The following is a 19,931-nucleotide window of genomic DNA, read 5'->3' as shown; positions in this document are numbered from 1 at the left end:
CGCACCGCACCCGCGCCGCGCCTCGGCGGCGCTTGGGCGGGCCGGGCCGGGCCGGGCGGCGGCGGGGCGGGGCAGGGCGGCTGCAGCGCGGCGAAAACGCGCCCCGCGGGTGGCGATGAAATTCCCAGGCTCCGTCCTCGTCTCCCTCGTCCTCTTCGTGGCCGAGACGGCGGCCGCGCTGTGCCTGAGCGGGGCGTACCGCGCGGCGGGGGACCGCATGTGGCAGTGGCTGACGCTGCTCTTCGCCCTCCTGCCGTGCGCGCTGGTGCAGCTCAGCCTGGTCTTCATCCACCGCGACGTGAGCCGCGACCGCCCGCTGGTGCTGCTGCTGCACCTCCTCCAGCTGGGGCCCCTCGTCAGGTCGGTGAGTCCCGTCCCCCGCCGACCCGACCCGACCCGCCCCGGCGGCCCGGCCCGGGGAGAGCCCGAGGGGCGGCCGCGGTGCCCGCAGGGACGCCCGGAGCGCTCCGGCCTTTGTGCCGGGCGGCGGCGGCGGCTGCTCTGCGCCGGTGTCGGGTCCTCCCCAGTCTTATTTCTGAAGCAGCGGGAGCGGGGACTGCCCCGGTAAATGCCCGGGGCGCTGGGCGCGGGGGGAGCGGGCAGGGCCCCTCCTGAGGGGCCGGTGGCGGCGGGTGCGGCCCCGCCGGCGATCGCTGCGCTCGTCCGTCTCCTCGCCGGGTGGCTTTTTGGGAATGGCTGAGTCTGTTCAGTGCTGGCTTATCCGTGACGCCGTACCCTGAAGGTACTTCCAAGGAGGACTTGCCCAGTTGCCAGTTCAAAACAGCGATAGTACTCATCCCACCCGTGCACCTTGGAAATACTAGTAACGGGTTACTCTGTCTCTTCTTTCCGAAAGTGAGCTTCTTGCCCCAGACGGCTTTGGGGACTTTTCAACTTCTGACTGAAAATATCCTTAGGGAAACAAAAAAGCCAGATAGATAAAAAGGTACAGAGATGGTGCAGCCCCGTGACAAAATGTTTGCTGGGGGCTTTCATTTTAAACTTGCATTCAAAACTTTTCATTAAAAAGAAAGGGAATTAAATACAGTATCTCGGTAGTAGAGGCTAGGAGAAGTATCGCCACCTTTTCGAAATTCCCAGACAGTGTGGAAAAGGAAGATTTATTCACACTAATAAGGGTGAACGGTTTGGATGTTACAAAACATCTTACACTTCAAAACCATTTAATTCCACTATAATCATGGGTGGATATTTTTTTGGTTGGTTTGTTAATATTTTAGAGATTTAAGTTATGTCTTAACTGTTAAGTTCTTGAAGAGTTCTGATTTTTCTAAAAACTGAGAACAAAATACTTCCACATTCTTTGGAAAATAGGAGTGGAACCAAAGAGAAAGCGACTATCAAAATGAAAATCATGTTCATGACCGTTGTCATTCTAAATCAATTTCTTGAGGTCAGACAAGAAGGGAATGTCATGTCAAGTTGCAAAATGGGAATAAGCAAACAAAAGATGTGAGCAACAACAACAAATTAGATTATTTTCTTTCTAATTATCTGAGACATAGACCTCTGCTTTGACCTTAACCCCCAAGCACGATCCCACTTTTTTCTTTCTCAAGTTTTATGTGTTCACAACACAAGTCTCATTTGTTCAGAACATACTTTCTGCTGTGTTGGTGATCTCCCAGCTGCAGTCGCTGTAAAACTAGTGGGCATACAGAAGCCCGCTCCTCTCCATGATGTTGCAGTGTGTGAGTATGTCACTAGCTCTGCACTTCTGCTTTTCTCAAAGATTTTCAAACTTAGCATTCCCAGGGGGTTATTCCAGAACATAAGCAGTTCTGGAAACTTTGCAGCATCCTTGTGTCAGTCTCCGCAGCATGGTTTGGGCAGTGCTAAATGATGCTTGTTAACCTCTCTCTAGACACAGGATAACTGGAATTATAATTATTAATAAAGAGGGTAGTACATTCATGCCACCTGAAAAACTTATTGCCTGCTAAAGGTTGGAAGGGCTCTACAAATCAAGAGGAAAAGTTTCATAGAAGGCAACCTCTCTTTAGATTCAGGGACATACATTTGTTTGTAGGATATACAGTACAAAAGTGTGGGCAGGTGTAGTGATCTCTCAGAGAGAGACATTAAAGGGCTCTTTTTCTCTTCCTTGCCTTCCTATCCATTGCCACTAAACATCACTGTATCTGTCAGAAAACCGATTGCTTCCCACTAGGTATATAGATCTGCACTGTAAAAGTTCAGGTGTTTCCAGCACATGAAATACCTTACGTTTCCCTACTTTGCACAGGAGGCTTTCTGTGCTGTTTGGACAGGAACACACATGAGTCTGATAGCTAGAAGGTAAAATACTTTTTGATTGTATCATCACTTAACTGTGGCTTTTACCGTTGTAAGCTGAAAAGTATCGTTGTCCCTGGAGCCATTTTGTGCCATCCTTTTGCACCATAGAGTCCTGCTGCTGTTAGTCATCTGCTTCCCCAGTATAACGCCTTGCTCCATCCCCTGTGTTTGGTCTCTCTTACATCTATCTCACTGGCACAGCCTTTTAGGGTGGGCTGGGTCAAATAGACCAGACTGCCCCAGCCTCTGTCCTCTTGTGGCATCAGAATGAAATGCTGAAGAGCCTTCAGGCTGTGTGAGACGGCATGCTTCAACAGAGGGCAGTCTGCTTCGGTTGGCTTTAAAAAAGCTAACAACTTTTTAACCATCTCTACTGGGTTTGTGACATGATACAGGTTAGTTACTGTTTCTCTGAGACTCAAATACTCAGATGTCAGGGCACTGGTTGACAGACAGCCCATGTACAAGGGTAAGAGGATGTGCAAGTTTCCTTCATCCTCTTAAAAGCTAAACATTTTTCTCCCCTTCCTTTTTCCCATAAAATGTTAAGTTTAAATTTTGGGGAATGGTATGGAAATATCTTGGCAGGGAAGGAGGGTATTTAGCTTTGCAAGCCAAATGATCCAGCCTATTTTGAATCCTCTGTGTGACAGGAAAAAAAGTACATTCTCATATAAAACCTTCTTGCATACCACCACCTTCCCCTAACACCCACATTCCACCTGTTCAGGAGGCACTTGCTGTCCTGCTGCTGCCACTGGAAGCACTAAATTTAGGAAGCATCCCTCTTCCTGGAGAGGACTTTTGCTGTACTGGGAGAGTACTGTTAATGAACTCTCTTGAAATTCCTTCTCCCACCCCCTAAAAGTTTCTCTATATACTCAGAGCAATTTGTAAAGTTCCTACCCCCCCTTGGTGGCCTGGCTCTGGTCCCTAGGATACAGACATGCTGGAGATGATGCAGAGACTTGGCTGGAATGAAGTTTCTGCAGGTTTCTGGGCACTGGGGGGGGTTCCTGCAGCGTTTCAGGTCAGTGCCACTTCTTGTGAGTGCGCTAACTTGGATGCTTAGAAAATATATTTGGATACTTTCTCTTTTGTGTTGTTTTTTGGGGTTTTTTTTGTAAAAGAAGAGTCTTTTACCATATAAAGTAATTTATTACACACCAAAAAAACCTAAAATGATGGCCAATGTCAATGAGAAATTTAATACATTTTTCTTTTCTTTAGAGAGGACCATGATGAGCTTTTTGGCTCATTATGAGCTACTCTGAGCCAAGGACTGTCTTAGTTCCCTGTTCATTTGGACAGCACCTGTAGCAGTGACATTGTCGTGAGGTTTTAGGTGCTGCTACAATTCTGATAAATAATAACTGGGTGTGTTTTTGCCAGCGTACTGCTGTGCACTTAGGGATTTATTCAAGTGCAAATAGCTCTTCATGAAGGTTCCCAGAGAAACCCCTGTGAACTTGCTTGCCCTTTTCTATTCTGCAAGCAACGAGTAAGTGAGAAGCTGAAGTGAGGAGTGCAGATTTCCAGCAAGGACTTGAACGGTTAGGGCTTACAGTCATGAGCCAGGGGGGTTGGTGGCATTATACTGCACGTCTGCTGGGTGGGGTGATTCCTCACTATCTAGTTCACTGAAGGCAGTACTGAAGTGTCTTATCCAGAGGGGACTGGTGTGAACTTGGCAGTGCTTCCTTCTGATACTAGCTTCATGGAAAGGAAAGCTAAGTGACTGCGGGTGTCTTTGAAGCTACTGTCCCTTGTGCTCTCTTAGCTGAATGTGGGCCTACAGGTTCTTCCTTATGAGAAACATGCAATTAGGAGATGGCTCTGTCTGCAGGATGATGAACTTCTGAGAAAAATCGAAAGCCAATAGAACAGGCCCCTATATAGAACACTAATGACTGTTTTCCTCAGATTTTAATGGGACAAGGATATAAACAATAGACTTTTTTTCTTTAAATGGGATCAGGCTTTGTTTCTGAAGGCATAAGGAGAAACAATTAGATGTGTCTGTACTGTGCAGACAGCAGTAAAGCAGATGCAGTAGGAAGTCTCCATCAAACTGCCCGAGGAGCTGCTGTTATGGCCAAAGTTAGGTTCTGTGAGCTGCAGGAAGTAAAAGTAAAAAAACCAAACAAACAAAAAAAAAAAGGAAAAAAAAAAAAAAAAACAACCCCACCCAAAACACAAAACAACCCACACCTCAACAAAACAAACCCCAAAATTATCAGAGTCATGGTTTGGATGCCTTATTCTACAGTTTGAAGTCTAATAAACTATAACATTGTGCAGAAGCATTGTTTCTTGTGGGTAGTCTTTCTTTCCTAGTGACCTGCTTTATAGTTAGAACAGCATAGGTCTAAAAACCTCTCTTCTGTGTATGACTTCCACAATAAGATCTGCCAGTGAGAGATTCTGCTAGCTCTAAACTTTACAACTGTTGATGCATCTCCCTCTTTTTCCAGATGGGAAGAATATGCCTAGACCTTCTTCAGGCTTTTCTTTTTTCTTTATTCTTGAGCAGATGTGTTAGGTGTCCAAGATGCGATGAACAGAAAGTCAGTGCATATGGAAGGTAGAACAATGAGTGAGGAACAAATCTTTGTCTGACACGGGTAAGTAAATCTGCAGGACTGATAAGTCTTTTGTACACTTCTCTAAAGAAAAGGAATTTCTAAAAATTGAGTCTTTAGTGAAATCTGCTTGCACATTTGGAGTGTGTGTGGATAGGTCTCTCAGATAGATGTTTGCTCCTGGAGCGCTTGTTGGCTGTGGGAAGTTCCCTGTTTTCATTGCCTGCTCCCTCTTCACACCACCGTTATTTTGCCTGTATTTAAATCCCACGCATTCATGATTAAAAGAGGGAATGAGGTGTCTTGTTCTTAGCAGGCCTATAAGGATAGGATTATTCCTCCTACTGACTGTGTAGAAGATGACTGTATTGCTGCTGAATCACTCTTTGTAGGCACCATCAGGATCCTCGAAAAAGTATAGCTCTTCTCTGCCAAGATCTGGTAGCAGGGGAGAAAGCAGCACCATCTTTTTCTTACCTTTTAATTTTCACTATAGAGAGTAGGTCTGATTTTTTTTGTTCAAAATAATTTTAGTGCCTTCAGAGCCCATACTGTGACTGTCATTACTTTACATGCAGTGAAACTGGCCAGCTGCAGGCTGCCTGGTCTTGGTGCCATGTGAGTACCTGTTGAAAGGGCACTAAGCATTGCAGGAGATGGCTTGTGCAGAAGTTGGGATCTCCCATTCCTGGTCCTCCAGAGCAGAGCAGCAATGAGAAATTCCATGTTCTGTAGCACTGTTTGTAACTGGAGGAAAACTGGCTTGAAGCAATTGCCTTCTTGCATTGTCTTTCAGTTCTGTTTCATACTGGAAAAGAACAAGCCAGTTCATTTAAAGACAACATTTCTGAATGCACTTCATAGACAAAGTTGTAAAACATGGCATAGGTACATCACCTGAATTGATTCTTCATTGCTGTTCTGAACCCTTCTCACCTGGATGGTTCTTCAAGTACCTATGCCCCTCTTACACTCTATTACTTAAACATGTAGATTGGTACTCTTTCTTTCCAGTCTATCAGCTGCTAGTCTGCTCCTGTTTGAAGCAGTTGCCTGGGCAGTGATGTCAGCCAGAGTCTTTAGTACATTTGTTATTGGCCCCAGAAGGCATGACCTCCAGAGACACTCTTGCGCAGGATGGGCAGAGCGTGGAAGATGGCCATCATTACTGATGTAATCTGAGTCCTTGCACATACCATTTTTATTACGCTGTTGTACTGGTAAAAGTCCCCTTTGGCCCTAAGGTTGGCTCATCAGACCATTCATTTCACATTGCATTTGCTTTTATGTGGATATAAAATTTCCCATCGTAAACAATATGCTGCTACTTAATACCTAGGTAATAAATACAAATCAAATGCTTGCTCAAAAAACCAACATTTTGTTGATTATATTTGCTATAGTCAGTAGTCAGTGATAATGTCTCTTACGGAATTACTGCATATTTGTTAGATGGGTCCCTAAACTATATCTGCTACTAGTCACACACACCAGGAGTTCAGAGGCTGATGCTGAGATCTCATTTTCCATAATAGCCTCATACTTGCCCTCATCTCAGGATGAATAGATGGCTGTGAATACTAAGAGAGACAAAAACGTTCTGGGATCTTTCTTGGAGTAAAATCAATTTGTGTTTTCAGAATATCTGTTGGCTTCATAAGCTGTTGTGCTTTATTAATTTTTCACACTTTATTTTTGGCTGTGTGGATTCTTTCTCGTGGAAAAAGACTAGCAGGGACTGAAAAGATTAACAAGGGGAAGATAGAAAGTCACCACTGTGAATGGAGCCTCCAGTGCAACAGGCTCTTCAGATAGCTTTAGTGATAATAGTAGCTGAAGGCAACTGAATCAAGGATAGTACTACAGGATCCTAAAACTGCTCTCCATCTAGAGCAGGTGAAACTTGCTGGTGGTGCAGTTATGGGGAAAAAATGAAGTTTATTAAAACAAAAATCAGTATGCTTTTATTTCAGTTTCTATTAGTGCTGCTTTACAGTTTGGTCTATGAGCTTTCCACTGAAAAGTTGTGTTAGACTCTGACTGAGCAACTAGAAAAAATCAAGCTGAGAAAAAGAAATGGGAATTGGAAGTCTCAGATAAGCATGGCTCCGTGCTTTGTGATTGTGAGATCCTTTTAAATAGGAGATAAGCCTTATTTGTACATTACAAAAACTCACTGGCCAAATCTGAACTGTCGGAGACTTGGAGATGCTGCATTCCAGCCAGCATTACCTACAGAGGCAACCAGGTGGAGGAGATGAACCCCAGCAGGCACTATGGAAGGAAAGAAGACAGCTTAGTCCTCATCAGAGGATGATGCCTACACAAGAAGATACCGCGTGTGTCAGGCCATGGGAGGAGATGTAGCCAGAGCTGGTGCCACAGGTTGCCCTTGCAGTGGGGGTTTCTCTCCCCTGAGCTTTCTTCTGGGCTGGAAGCCAGCCCTCAGCAGTCCTGTTGCTCACACTGCAATTGTTTTTCTTCTTGAAGCCTGTACCAGTGTTAGGCATAAAAGAGAAAACAGGCTGTGTCTGCACTGGGCTTGGTCTTTTGGGGTTTTTAGTAATCAATGCCATCTATCCTTTATAGTCCTGCTGTGTATGGACTCTTCTACAGCAGGTCCTGTGTTTTTAGGACCCTATGCAATATGACAGAAATAGTGTTTCTTTTCTCTCCCTTCCCCCTCAGTTTCTGACTTCATCTGTACCTCAGTAGATCCTTGCTTATTACTTCACAAGACAAGGTTGACTGTTCCCCTTTGTGATTTGGGTCCTGCTTGACGCCTAAGCCCACCCTTGACCCCTACTATCCAAGCAACTCTCTTAGAACAGTTTTTCTAACGTTTTTGCCAAACTAAAAATAGGCATAGGAAAGAAGTTGCAGAAACTTTGCTTTGATTAGTGTCTAGGGCTGTATTCTTTAATGCTCAAGGAGCCAACTTTGCCTCTTTGCTACAGCATTTGCTGCTGCCAACCCCTTTAGCCCTTTTTCATTCTCCCCCAAATGTATGAATTATTCTCTTTGCATGAGTAGAGGCAGCATGTATTATAATATGTAATTTATGAATAGAAATGTATGTGCTGGCACCACTTTTTTTCTTTGGAAGTTAGTCTGTCAAGCTAGACCCGTATAAACAAGAGGGTTTGGTTCACCTGTGCTTAAAGTACAGAAAGCTGCAGCAACTGAAAACACTGCATCTTCTTATTTAGAATATTTTTGCAAGATTGTGTTTAATATTCCTTAAACAATGCAATAAATGTAAGCAAATGTAAGGAGTAAAGCTCCTATTTCTGTGTCTTCTGAAAAAAATGTTAATATCCAGAGTTGTGAGGCTCTAAACTGCTTGTTCTTGTTGCTGCTGCTGTGGTTTGTTACTTGTGTTTTCGGAACGCTGCTTGGTAAAGCAAGGGCTAGACTCCAGCTGTGTAAGGTGTGTGTACCTGCTCATACCCTGAGCTTCTCTCCAATGTCCTGAGGTTGTTTAAGGCAAAGGTATGAAAAGTGGTTTTATTGACATGTCACAGATGTACGGATAGCGCCAAGAAAGACATGAGAATCTGAAGAAACACTTCCAACTTGGGTCCTGGGTTGGGAGCCTCAGAGCCTCCTAGTTTAAGGACTTTAATAGGACAGCAGAGAGCAAGGGCAGCTCATAGGAAACAGCTAAACCACCTCATGTGTCTGAGTGCTACAAGCAGCCCAAAGGACACTGCCCAATTCTTGCTCTCCAGTCACATGTAGTTCATGTTTTAAGGGGTGAAACCTGTCATATTCCAAATGTACTGAGAGGAGAAAATGTACAGGCTTTACTTTGTGAACAAATGACTTAGTATCTGATGGCTTAAAATACTAAGAATGGGAAGACCTATGCTTTTCTTTCATTTTTTCCTGTTACTCTTTACTGATTTGCTTGTAGGTGTGTGGAAGTCTTTTACATTTACTTCCGTGCTGGCAGAGTTGAAGAGCCCTATGTCAGCATCACAAAGAAGAGGCAGATGCCCAAGGATGGATACTCGGAAGAAATTGAGAAGGAAGTGGGCCAGGCTGAAGGCAAGCTGTGTACACACAGGTCTGCATTCAGCAGGGCATCTGTGATCCAGGCGTTCCTTGGCTCAGCACCCCAGCTCACGCTCCAGCTCTACATCTGTGTCCTGCAGCAGGAGATCACGGCTGCCAGAAGTAGGTAGAGCTGTTGTTACCACCTCCATATTTTGGGGGAGGGAGAGGAGAAGGGTCAGCAGTCAGGTGTAGCTACCTTGGGCCAGAACCAAACATATTGCAGTGGGTTTCACCTCCCTGGCAGCTTTTGATGGTGATGTTGCTCACAGGTTTATCTATACAATTGTGTTTTAGACTGTGATGCTTCCTGTAGCATACTTGGGTTGTTTTAAAAACATTAATTTGATAAGTGGCCGTTATGGCATGAGAGGGAGGCAGCTGGAGGGACTAAGCTGTCTCCATGAAGAGGAAAGAAAAAATTTACCTCTGTTCCATTTTGGGTTTTCCAGAGAGCAAACTCTCTGGAAGATTCCTTGTGGTGCAGTGCAGAACATGTTTTGCGGTGCTGCGTTAAGGAAGATGTACTTTCAGAAATGCAGTTTCAAATACGGACTGAGAACATAAACTGTCTTAACTCATGCAAGACTCTGAATTTGGAATCAAAAGGCAGGACTCAGTAAGCTGGTATGCAAATGTGGCCATCTCATCTCTGGACCTAAGCTGTTAAACCTTCACCAAGCAGTGATGCACCACATGGACTTACCAGCACACATCTCTCTTATCATGGATCTCCGCATCTTGCTCCATGATGTGCTCCAGCTCCTTGAAAAAAGAGTCCTGATTTGCTGGCTGGATGCTAAATGAAGAACCTACTCCAGCTGGTTGTAGGACAACCAGCTTTGAGGTGTAAGAAAGGACTCTGGCACCTGTGTGAACTGGAGGTGTGTTTCCAATGAAATACAAAATAGCTCTTGTTCTATCTCCAAGGCCCTAAGAGGTGAGGGATCTTTACCAGCTTCTTAGCTAGGGAGGCTGAGGCTAAGGTGACATGTTACGAATCTGATTGCTTTCCTCAGTTCTGGTACCTTGGTTGGCAGCATACCAAGGCAAGCAACTAAGATTTTTGGAGAAACCTTTATAATAACATCAAGGTTCTCCCTCAGCTCAGGGAATGGAAAACTTTAGTATACCAAAGGGCGAGTCAGCACATAAGGATATTACAACAGGCTAAGGTCTTTATACGAAAGTATTTGTTTAAGGTCATAGCAGTAGCTACTTGAAAGACATTGCTCCTGACAGTTTCTGAGTACTTCACACTAAGGTAGGCTCTTCAAATAACTATGGCATCTGTGACATGGGATGAGAACAAAGCAGCTGAATCCTTTGCTGAGCAGTGCAATTAGCAAAACTTCCAATGCCTTCACTGCAGATGGCATTTGCTTGAGAAAGGTCACCTTATTGTATTTCTTCTACTTACTGGTGTTGACCTTACTGGTCCTGATTGCCAAGGAGAAGCACTGTGTTCCAGATGATTAGAGAATTGCATATTTAATAGTGATTTGTAACACCCAATTACTTCTGACTTTTATCAGTCATCGCTGAGAAATTTTGAATCACATGCTAGTAAGTGACCTTCTGTGGATGAGGTGAAGTTAAACAACCAGAGATAAGCTTGCTCACCAGGGAGTTCACTGAACCCATCAGCAAATGCAGTAGTTATCTCATGTCTCCTCGAAGCCTTTTCCATAGCAGGTGTAATTCTAAAATATAGAAATGAAAAGGAAAAAGAAAACATGTTGATTTGGTTTGGTGTTTTTTTTCTTAATCAGTGATTTCAGAACAATGGCAATTTCTATAAGAGCTTATTCATCAGAAAAACAGAAGTCCTAATCATATTCTGAAATACTGAAACTTTCTGTGATCTCTTTAGCCAGCTTATTTCTGCAGCAGTGCCTTTTGTCCACCAGGATTATTCAGCTTCCAGAGTAAATGGGAATGATGCGTAGCACAGTTCTTTTTGCTTGTTACTGTGTATATGGGGATTTTCATGTATAGGGACATGACTTCAACCTTTGATCTTGCAGCATCATCAAAGTCATTTAACAGCCACTCCAGCTCTTCTTTCACACTTCTGATGTCTTAAACTTCCCTGTTCTTCGACACTGGTCCTCCAAAGTGCATGCTTTTTTCCGTTTGTGTCAGTTATCACTTTCTTCTTGTATTTCTGCATTTCTTGGTCTTCTCTCCTCATCAGTCTCTTACTTTTCTGGCTTCCTACCCTACCATGTCTGTTATTTTGTGTAAGTTCTGCTTGGTCAGTGGTAATGAGGTCAGTATCACCTGGGAACCTAGAGCTGTTTACTGTCATACTACATAGCACGGTTTGTCAGATCTGTTTGAAACTCATTATTGCTTCCAGTATTGAGTTGAACAGTTCTGAAAAGAGTATGCATACTTGCCTAGCCCTTTGTCAGCCAGAGCCATGCTGTATCTTGTGTATTTCATGGCATTCTTTAATTTCTCTGGATGTTTTCTTCTGGGTGATCAGATTCTTGCCAATGTCTGGCATTCTCCAAAACTGCCACTTCACTGTCTGCCAAGAATGTAAGATCAAGAGAACTAAAGAGAGTTGCAAAAGCAGGACAAAGCCTCTAGGTTAGTGATGAAAGACATAAAGCTTTGGTGACTGTTTAGCATGAAATGTGTAGAAATGTTGTTGGATGAAATGTAACATTGCAAACCCACATGTAATAGCTTACAGGTTTGAGACATTCAGCTCTTTATTTCATTACAGCATTACTGGGAAGAAGTTCCTAACTTGTTACTGTATGAAATGCCCAGTCTGACTTCCTAATTGCCGCTCCCCGAACAGATGCCAAGATCTCTCTTGTGCATTTGGGCTTTGCCCTGTATTAAATGCTTCAGCTTCTCTCTGTATCATGCTTTGCCTTAGAGCCAGCTGTAACCTTGCTTAAAAGAGGTGCCTGACTTCAGGCTCAGGTCCACTTACACACTGTTAGGCAGCTACCCAGACCTCTTCCCTTACCACCTGGAGAGGCATAAGGTCAGGAGGTGCCAAAAAGACCTGAGTTAGTGTTAATTACAAAAACGGCTAGATGGAGACAGGGGATGTATGCTGTGGCCTCTTACCCTTGAAAAAGGGCCAGTCCTCAGTATGCAGTACTGAATGCAGAAGATCTTTTTGTAAGTTTAAAGATTTTTGTCCTGTTAACAGCAGTTAAGTTACCTTTTTCAAGCGTTGCTTACAGTGGTAAAATATTCTCAAAAGGCAGTTTTCTTATAATTTTAAAATAAAATTATTCTGCTGAAAAAGGTACCTTTGCAGTGACTGCTATCTTCAAGAATAGAAATGTTGGGTTTATGATTTTTTTTTTTTTTCAACTTACTAGTGTTTGCAGTGTCACCTTCCTAATGTTCATCACTGTAGGTGGTCTCACTAGATGCCTTAAGATACTTCTACAGTTGACTCTCTTCAACTCATTAACCGTAGAATACTTTTCTTGTTTGAACAACATAATTTAAGTAATAATTTCAACACTGAATAACAACTATTAAATCTTAAGGGGAAAAAAAAATTGTATCTAGGTATCTTGCCCTAAGTAACAAAATAAGTGCCTCTTATTTTTTTAAGTGTTCTCACTATCAGTTTAGAAAACTATAGTGTATCTATATAATAGATAATTTATGATTTGTCAGCTGAATGTAAGATTTCAGTAACAGGTGTCTGATGTAGCTCATCTAAAGCAGAATTCATTCTCTTAGCAACTTATGAAGTGGGAAGGACCAGGTCTTGAAAAAACTTAAGACATAATAAAAACCCATAACAATGGAAACCAGCACCTTCCTGAATGACTCTGTGAGTGTGCACCTCTGATTTGTAAGAAAAGTACAGCCTTCTGGGAGTAGAAAGGAAGATACATTATCTTTGTAAGGACTATTGGGGGATTTGGGACTGTTCCAGGAGAAGATACTTTGCCTTTTAAATTTTCACTTCTTTGCTTGCTCAGGATAAGTAAAAGCAACAATAATGTCACCCTCCCACATTTCCCTTTGTGGTTGCTTCAAACCATCTTTCTCACAGACTTAAAAGTGATGTTTGAACTGAAGGTTTGGTGATAGGACTGAGCTTCTGGGGAAGGAGCAGGACTGGACTACTGTATTAAACCAGAGTCAGCATGACCTGGTTTCTGCCGATGGAGAAATGCCTCTTTGGAAGGCTTGAGTTTTTAAGACTAAGTCTGAGATTAATACAGAATCCCTAAAATTAAAGTGGACAATAAGATAAATGTCTCTGCTTATCAAAGCAGAAAGGAAGCAGAGTTCCAGGACAAGCAGCATGCTGTCTCCAGTGGGTAGGGTTTTTTGTTTCTTTATCTCAGAATATTCTTTTGCTTCATTGGCTGCTGGAATTTACTTGTGCTTTCACAATTACAGAATCGGCTCAAAACTACAGGAAAGATTTTTTTCTAAAGAGCCACAGGATATCAAGCATTATTGTTGACTGCACTTATTTGCTCTTCTGCTTTCAGCCAATGTTTTTTAAGACAATGTTTTAAAATTCTCAGATCAAGTACAACGCTGTGAGAAAGATGTTTAAAAACACTTATTAAAAATGTAAGTGTTAAACCAGCAAATATATAACTGTTTTCCGAGAATATATATATATATGCCACCAAACTGACATGTACAAATTTATCATATAAAATGGCAAATGTTTTTCAGCTTACTGAGTGCTACTGGAAAATTAGATATAAAGGATTAATTATTTTCCAAAACAATTGAGAGGTGCTTGCGTATGGGGGTGGGAGACAAGTTAACTAAAATGATAGAGAAAAATCCTGTTAGAAAGTTGTTAGAGACTCTAAAATACACTTTCAAAGTCATGCTTAAAAATTAATAACTTTAACTAGAAAAAAACCTGACAGTCGTGGTTATATAGCAATAGCAAAGCAGGGAATCCAGTTCATTTGTAGGAGGATATTGACACATAAACTAATTGAAGGCTGCAGAAAGTGCTGGTTGGTAAGCATTGCAGAAGTAATTGATATAAACAAGAATTTCCAACTCTACATCAGATAAAACAAAATAACCAATATAAAGCCCCGTAGCATGACCAGTTAGCTTAGTTAGTGAAACAACTGACTCGTTTTTACTGTGTTTAACTCATTTGCATTCAAAGTTTTCCTTGCGTGGACAAAATGCTAAGATTGAAACTGGAAGCGTCGATTGGGGGTGCCTAAAGCTAGTTCCCTAAATCAGCTGTTAAGTATGTTGGTAAAAATTGTGAAGAAAGTATGCAAATACTAACAAAACCGTGGGCAGTTAGCACTTCTGAATATCAAGATAATTCTCAACGAATGCTTATTCTATGCATCCAAGGTTCTTGTACATTTGTACCTACTAAATGTGGCAAGAAAAGAATCCCCTCTGCATCACCAGAAAGCTTTTCCCCCATTCCATCTGGAGGGGAAGCCAGGTAACAACAGGCTTCTGTCTTCACTTTCTGCAGAATTTAAAGGCCGTGAAACCTTCACTTGAGAGACTCTGGGTAGATGGGAGATACTGAAAGTTAATATGAATTTAAAGACATCTTTAAAAAGAGTGTTGTGTTTTAAATGCATGATACAGATAGGTGTATAAAGAAAATAGATATATAGGAAAACACAGCAGATCTCTGTTTACACAGGCAGAGAAAGAGCAGATGGTTCTGGGTTTAAATTGGTTTGGCTTTCAATTCTGAGCTCCCTCAAGGAGCTTTTCTGTGAGCTTAGACAATTTGCTTTGCCATAGAACTTCACAAGCACTGAGGTGTCAACATGCCCAAGTTAGTCCAAAATTTCAGCTTGTTTTGTAGTTTTTCATGTGTACAGAGAGGGAGTAGCACCCCTGTGCAGTACTATGAGAATTTGAGAGCAACTTGGATACTCTTATGACTGAACTATATAATTACCAAGGACAGTATATGTAGAACAGCCCTCAGTAGGGAGAGTAAGGAGAGACACTTGTGACTGTTAAGTGTGTTTTTTCTTTCTAGCTACTCAGAAAAGTAACAGATGGGGAAGGAACTAGGAGGTAGGGTTAGAGTAAGAACCCAGAAGTGTGTACAAGGAATGGCTTTTTTGGCATTATTACCTTGCTGGGAATACTCAGGAGTGCTGTGAAGACAACTGCATCTGCACTACTCTGATGTAATGTCTTTAACTTCTGCTAAGCTGAAGGTCCTGATTTGTCTTTTCTCTTTGTAGGTATTTTTATGGTCCTTTCTCTCCTGTCGATTGTATATGGCGCCTTACGCTGCAACATCCTGGCTATTAAGATTAAGTATGATGATTATGATGTCAGTGTGAAACCAGCTGCCTATCTCTGCATATTTATGTGGAGAAGCTTTGAGATTGCTACTCGGGTTACAGTGTTGGTCCTTTTCAGTTCAGTCCTTCAAATCTGGACTCTCCCCGTTGTGCTAGTGAATTTCTTTGTTTTTTTCTTCTACCCTTGGATTCTCTTCTGGCAAAGCAAGTCCCCATTTCCCGAGAACATAGAGAAGGCGTTGAGCAGGGTTGGAACTACCATCGTCCTCTGCCTTCTCACCTTCCTGTATGCTGGCATTAACATGTTCTGCTGGTCAGCAGTGCAGGTGAAGCTCAATGATCCTGACTTAATTAACAAATCCCAAAATTGGTACCGACTGACTGTGTATTACATGCTGCGGTTCATCGAGAATGCATTCCTCCTGCTGATGTGGTACATCTATAAAACCGATATCTACCTGTATGTCTGTGCCCCGTTGTTGGTCTTGCAGCTCCTAATAGGTTACTGCATGGCAGTCCTCTTCATGTTGGTGTTCTACCAGTTCTGCCACCCGTGCAAAAAGCTTTTTTCATCCAGCATTTCCGAAGGTTTGCTGTCCTGTTTCAGATTCCTCTGCTTTATTTGCAAGTCTCCCAAATCCACCATACTGATGGACAAGGCAGAGGTGAAATCTCCTGAAAATACTGACGAAGCATGGAGCAGTAGCAAGACAATAGATTCTCGAAAGGGCAATCCTCATCAAAGTGTTTCTTCCAATGCCTAGTACAACTGGAAGCAAGTAGGTGCCTTTGGAAGGTGGCAGGTCACCTGCTGGGAACGTTGTGTATCTTGGACATTGTGTCTTGTGGATGGGATTTCTTTCTTGCAGGTGTAGCACTGCATGACGACTGACAAGCCTACCTTTGTGGAAAACTTAGTGTATGAGTATGTGTATCTCTGTGTGTTTGTGTACAAGAGAGCAATCACTGTTTGCAGACTTCTACTTCAGGGGGGTTTTTTGCACATAAGTTTATTATCACTTGTTTATTTTGAAATCATTGTAGAAGACATTGTTCAAAAACTGGCCTGATGCTCATCTTACTCAGGAAATCTGACAATGGAAGGAAATGCATTTTATTTCAGATAGGATGTCATTATGGCATGCCACCCTAGCGTGGAAACAGAGCATAGGCTTTGACTATGTATTGACTGTAGCTGTAGTCTGCTTTGATCAAACTGCAGACTTTTTTACACTCTAATCAGTGTAATAAGATAATACTTCTCTCTGTGGTATCAGAGTCGGACTTCTGCAGGGCAGTGTAGTCTAGGTTGCCAAGAAACAGCCAATTAGCCAGCACTAATACTGAAATGGGACTGTTACTGAGAATGAACAGAGAGGTTATTGGCTTTGCACTGTTTTATCCTTCTTATTTGCTGCTTGTTAGTAAGGGAATTGAATTTAACACATTAATTGTGATGTTCTGGAATAGCTAATTTTTCTGACATAATTTATTTAATACTTTGTAATGTTCTGATATTAGGGTGGTGTTCACTTTGTATAACTCTAAATATCTAGAAGCTGGGCACATAGTGTGAACTAGTCATGTAGGCATGTAGGTGCTCTTCAGAGCACAACTCCAAGTAGTAATTCAACCCATCTTAAAATGTCCTGTAAGGCAAGTGATATGAGTTATTCCTTGGAGACCAGTGTTACTCAGTGTTAACCAGATGCCTTGATGATTAGTTTTGACTATCCATCTCCCTTTTAGATGGCTGAAGTTGAGATGAGCACTACCCTGATTGTCAGGGAGTTGGTAGTACACCAAGCAGACAACTCGGTGACTTGTTATGTGGGGATAGAAGACACTGAGTCCTTTTTGAGGCTGTAATATGTTATGGTTGGTTTAATATCAGTAGTTCAAAATTCTCTGACGACTTTACCTCAGAAGTGTCACAGGCTTGAAATCAGAAAGATGAAATGGAAGTCATTGACTTTTTCTTCTATGCACTGTAACACCACAAGTAAAAGTGTTTCTGTGTTTTGCAAGTTGCTCAGAAAACTTTAGGAGGTGAACACTCAAGAATTTAGTGGAAATACACAAAACCAACTGTATTTTCAAAAATTAAGTGAAAACCTTTTGCACTTTGTTTGCTTAGCACCTTGCATTTCTTTTGAGTGTTACACATTACAGCTGTTTGTGGAAACAAATAATTCATCACCCAAAGCATCTCCAAGTGTCCTAAGCTGAGCCTCCATCCTATCATCAGGGAGGATGTGAAGTTCTTCAGTAGGGATGACGTCAGCATTGTTGTATTACAAGTGTCTCAAGTTCAGGTCTGAGGTCATTTATAATGAAATATGTCACACAGAGCTAAGCTGGTCTTATTTTCTTTACTGCACTGTAAATGAATGTCTTCATACCTCAGTTTTAGAATGGCCTTATGGGGTTTGGGTTTTTTTTTATTTTGCTTGATATGTATCTGTGTGTAGTATGTGCATGTAGATCTCATTAAATTATTGGTGGGGGGTAATGGGTAATTTTGGCCTGAGCTTGCCATGGGAATGTACCTCATGTATCTGAGGAAGACACCAAACACCTCAGTTGTAATTTCTCTCTCTGAAGAGCACAGAATAGTGAAGTTACTCCTTGAAGACACTACAATATTTCTCTGTATTTCTGTATGTAGAAGTACAGTATAGTATTTCTCTGTACTATTCTAGATGTCAAAGAGTATTTCAGATTTAGTTTTTTTCAGTAGTTAGAGGAGAAAGAATGTAACCCTTGCTTCCAAACCTGCAGAGTTTAGCACACAGGGCCAAATTTTCAGGTGTTCTTAGCTAAAACTAAGTATCTGACTTTATAGTTGGATATACTCATCAGTAATCGGGGAATTATGGTGGTTGCCTATCTACAGATGTACCTAGGTCTGAAATGTTAAATCTTTGGGGGGAAAAAAAAAGTGGCTTCATATGTAGAAGTACTTCATCTCTAAAGAGAGAGCATTCTCAAATCCTTAAAGCAGACTTCGGATACTAAGATACGTTATCATTGTGATTTTTGCCGTTTGGAAACAGTGGAAACTTCACAAACCTCAGCCAGTGAAATGTCTGTGCTACAGTGAAGTCAACAGTAGGAGAGTTACACAGCCAGGAGTCCTGTATGTATACATCGTGAGTACCATTTAACTTTACATACCAGTGATGAAGACTAGTATATATGCATATTTCTAGAGAGTGTGCCATATTACTTCCTATTTTTGTACCAGTCTCCTGGAGTGCATGCATAAGGAACTGAATATTTAAATCACTGTTATGAGAAGGGAGGGGAAAAAGAAAGATTTGTATTGGTTATATTACTGTCATACGGTTTTGCCTTAGCTGTGTAGACTAACAAAATACAGCTGAAACACTCCATGAACATGAGGGCAGCTGCTTTTGCTGTGCCTCATGTCACCACAGCATGGAGTGCAGATTAACTAACAGTATTGCTGTTCTAGAGTGTGTTTTGATCTATCTGCTGTGCTGCCATTGCTGGTAGAAGGAGAGTACGAGAGAGAGACATAAGAGACAAAGATATTCTGTTAAGACCATTGTTTTAAAATACAAGCTTATTTTTCTGAAGTGTGCTATAATGCTAGGAGAGGCAGTTTTTCTCAGGATAATGACAGTCCAGACAGTGTTGTTATCAATACACCCAGTGGCTGCTCTAAGAGGACAGTATTAGCTACAAAGGATGTATGTGTGTGAATGACTGATCTCTTGCTGCAAGTTTACTGTAGTTCTACTCTCCTCTGTGAATGTTAGAGGTGTGTGTTCAGTGGAAGGATATAGGGCTACCGTTGAAAACGGTACCCAAGTAGTCCTGACTTGCATAAAGGATTGCTCAATAAGGATTATTCATGTGTATAAGAGTATGCAAGATCTGATACATAGGTATTATTTTATACTTGTAAAACAACACAAATTAAAATGTTGAAACACTCCCTTAAATTGTGTTGGTATCGGTTCTTAGTCCACTACTCTCAGAAATCCAAGGTAAAGGTTACATAGCACACTATCATCTGTTACCATGCAGTAGAAGAAATGTTTTCAAGCAGACCTGGCAGAAGAATAATCTGTGCTTGGTTTGGGAGTTACTTACCTTCAACCAGTGGTGCTCACAGTGCTGTTTAGCTGGCTGGAGTCTCAGCATAAAATTTTGTAGGAGGCAGGCAGTTTGAGACAAGTGTTACACAAAACAAGATCGGTACCGGTTATTTATTATCAGGATGAGAGTATTTAGTTGGCTTACATTGGGAATCAGAAATTATTACCTTATAAAGGATCTCATAACTTCTTCCTGCACACTTGCTTCAAGTTCATCTGGATTTACCATGTGCTTGTCTCGGACCTCGGGAATAGCCAGCAACATCCATACTGAGGACTAGTGTGAAGGGGCATGAATTCATAAAAAATTTGTAACATGTTTAAGTGTTTGTAAATATATATAGATAAGATAAATATTTTAAAAATATAGCTGTAAATAGATACATCGTAACAAGTTGTAATGCATGGGTGTCAAATGAGGCACAGTGACAAAGGATTTTAGAAGACCTGGTGGCAATGGACACCACTGTCTGCTAGTAAGACCTACGGTCCCTAAAGCACAAAAAGTAATTAATCTTATTTTTAGTCTCAAGAGATTATTTTAAAATGAGTATCCACCTTTTTTTTAATCAAAT

General features: G+C 41.8%; 1 protein-coding gene across 1 annotated transcript; it reads left to right on the top strand.

The window, feature by feature from the left end:
- Positions 1 to 104: 104 nt before the first annotated feature.
- On the top strand, positions 105 to 19,162 carry XK (X-linked Kx blood group antigen, Kell and VPS13A binding protein). The gene is made up of 3 exons (XM_074929612.1): positions 105 to 360; positions 8,818 to 9,080; positions 15,167 to 19,162. The coding sequence occupies exons 1-3, from the start codon at positions 116 to 118 to the stop codon at positions 15,991 to 15,993; spliced, it is 1,335 nt and encodes a 444-aa protein (XP_074785713.1). The 5' UTR covers positions 105 to 115; the 3' UTR covers positions 15,994 to 19,162.
- The last annotated feature ends 769 nt before the right edge of the window (positions 19,163 to 19,931 follow it).

Source organism: Athene noctua, chromosome 1 (genome assembly GCF_965140245.1).
Source record: "Athene noctua chromosome 1, bAthNoc1.hap1.1, whole genome shotgun sequence".
In the NCBI taxonomy this organism is placed as follows: Eukaryota; Metazoa; Chordata; class Aves; order Strigiformes; family Strigidae; genus Athene; species Athene noctua.
This window is presented reverse-complemented; position numbering and strand designations above follow the sequence as displayed.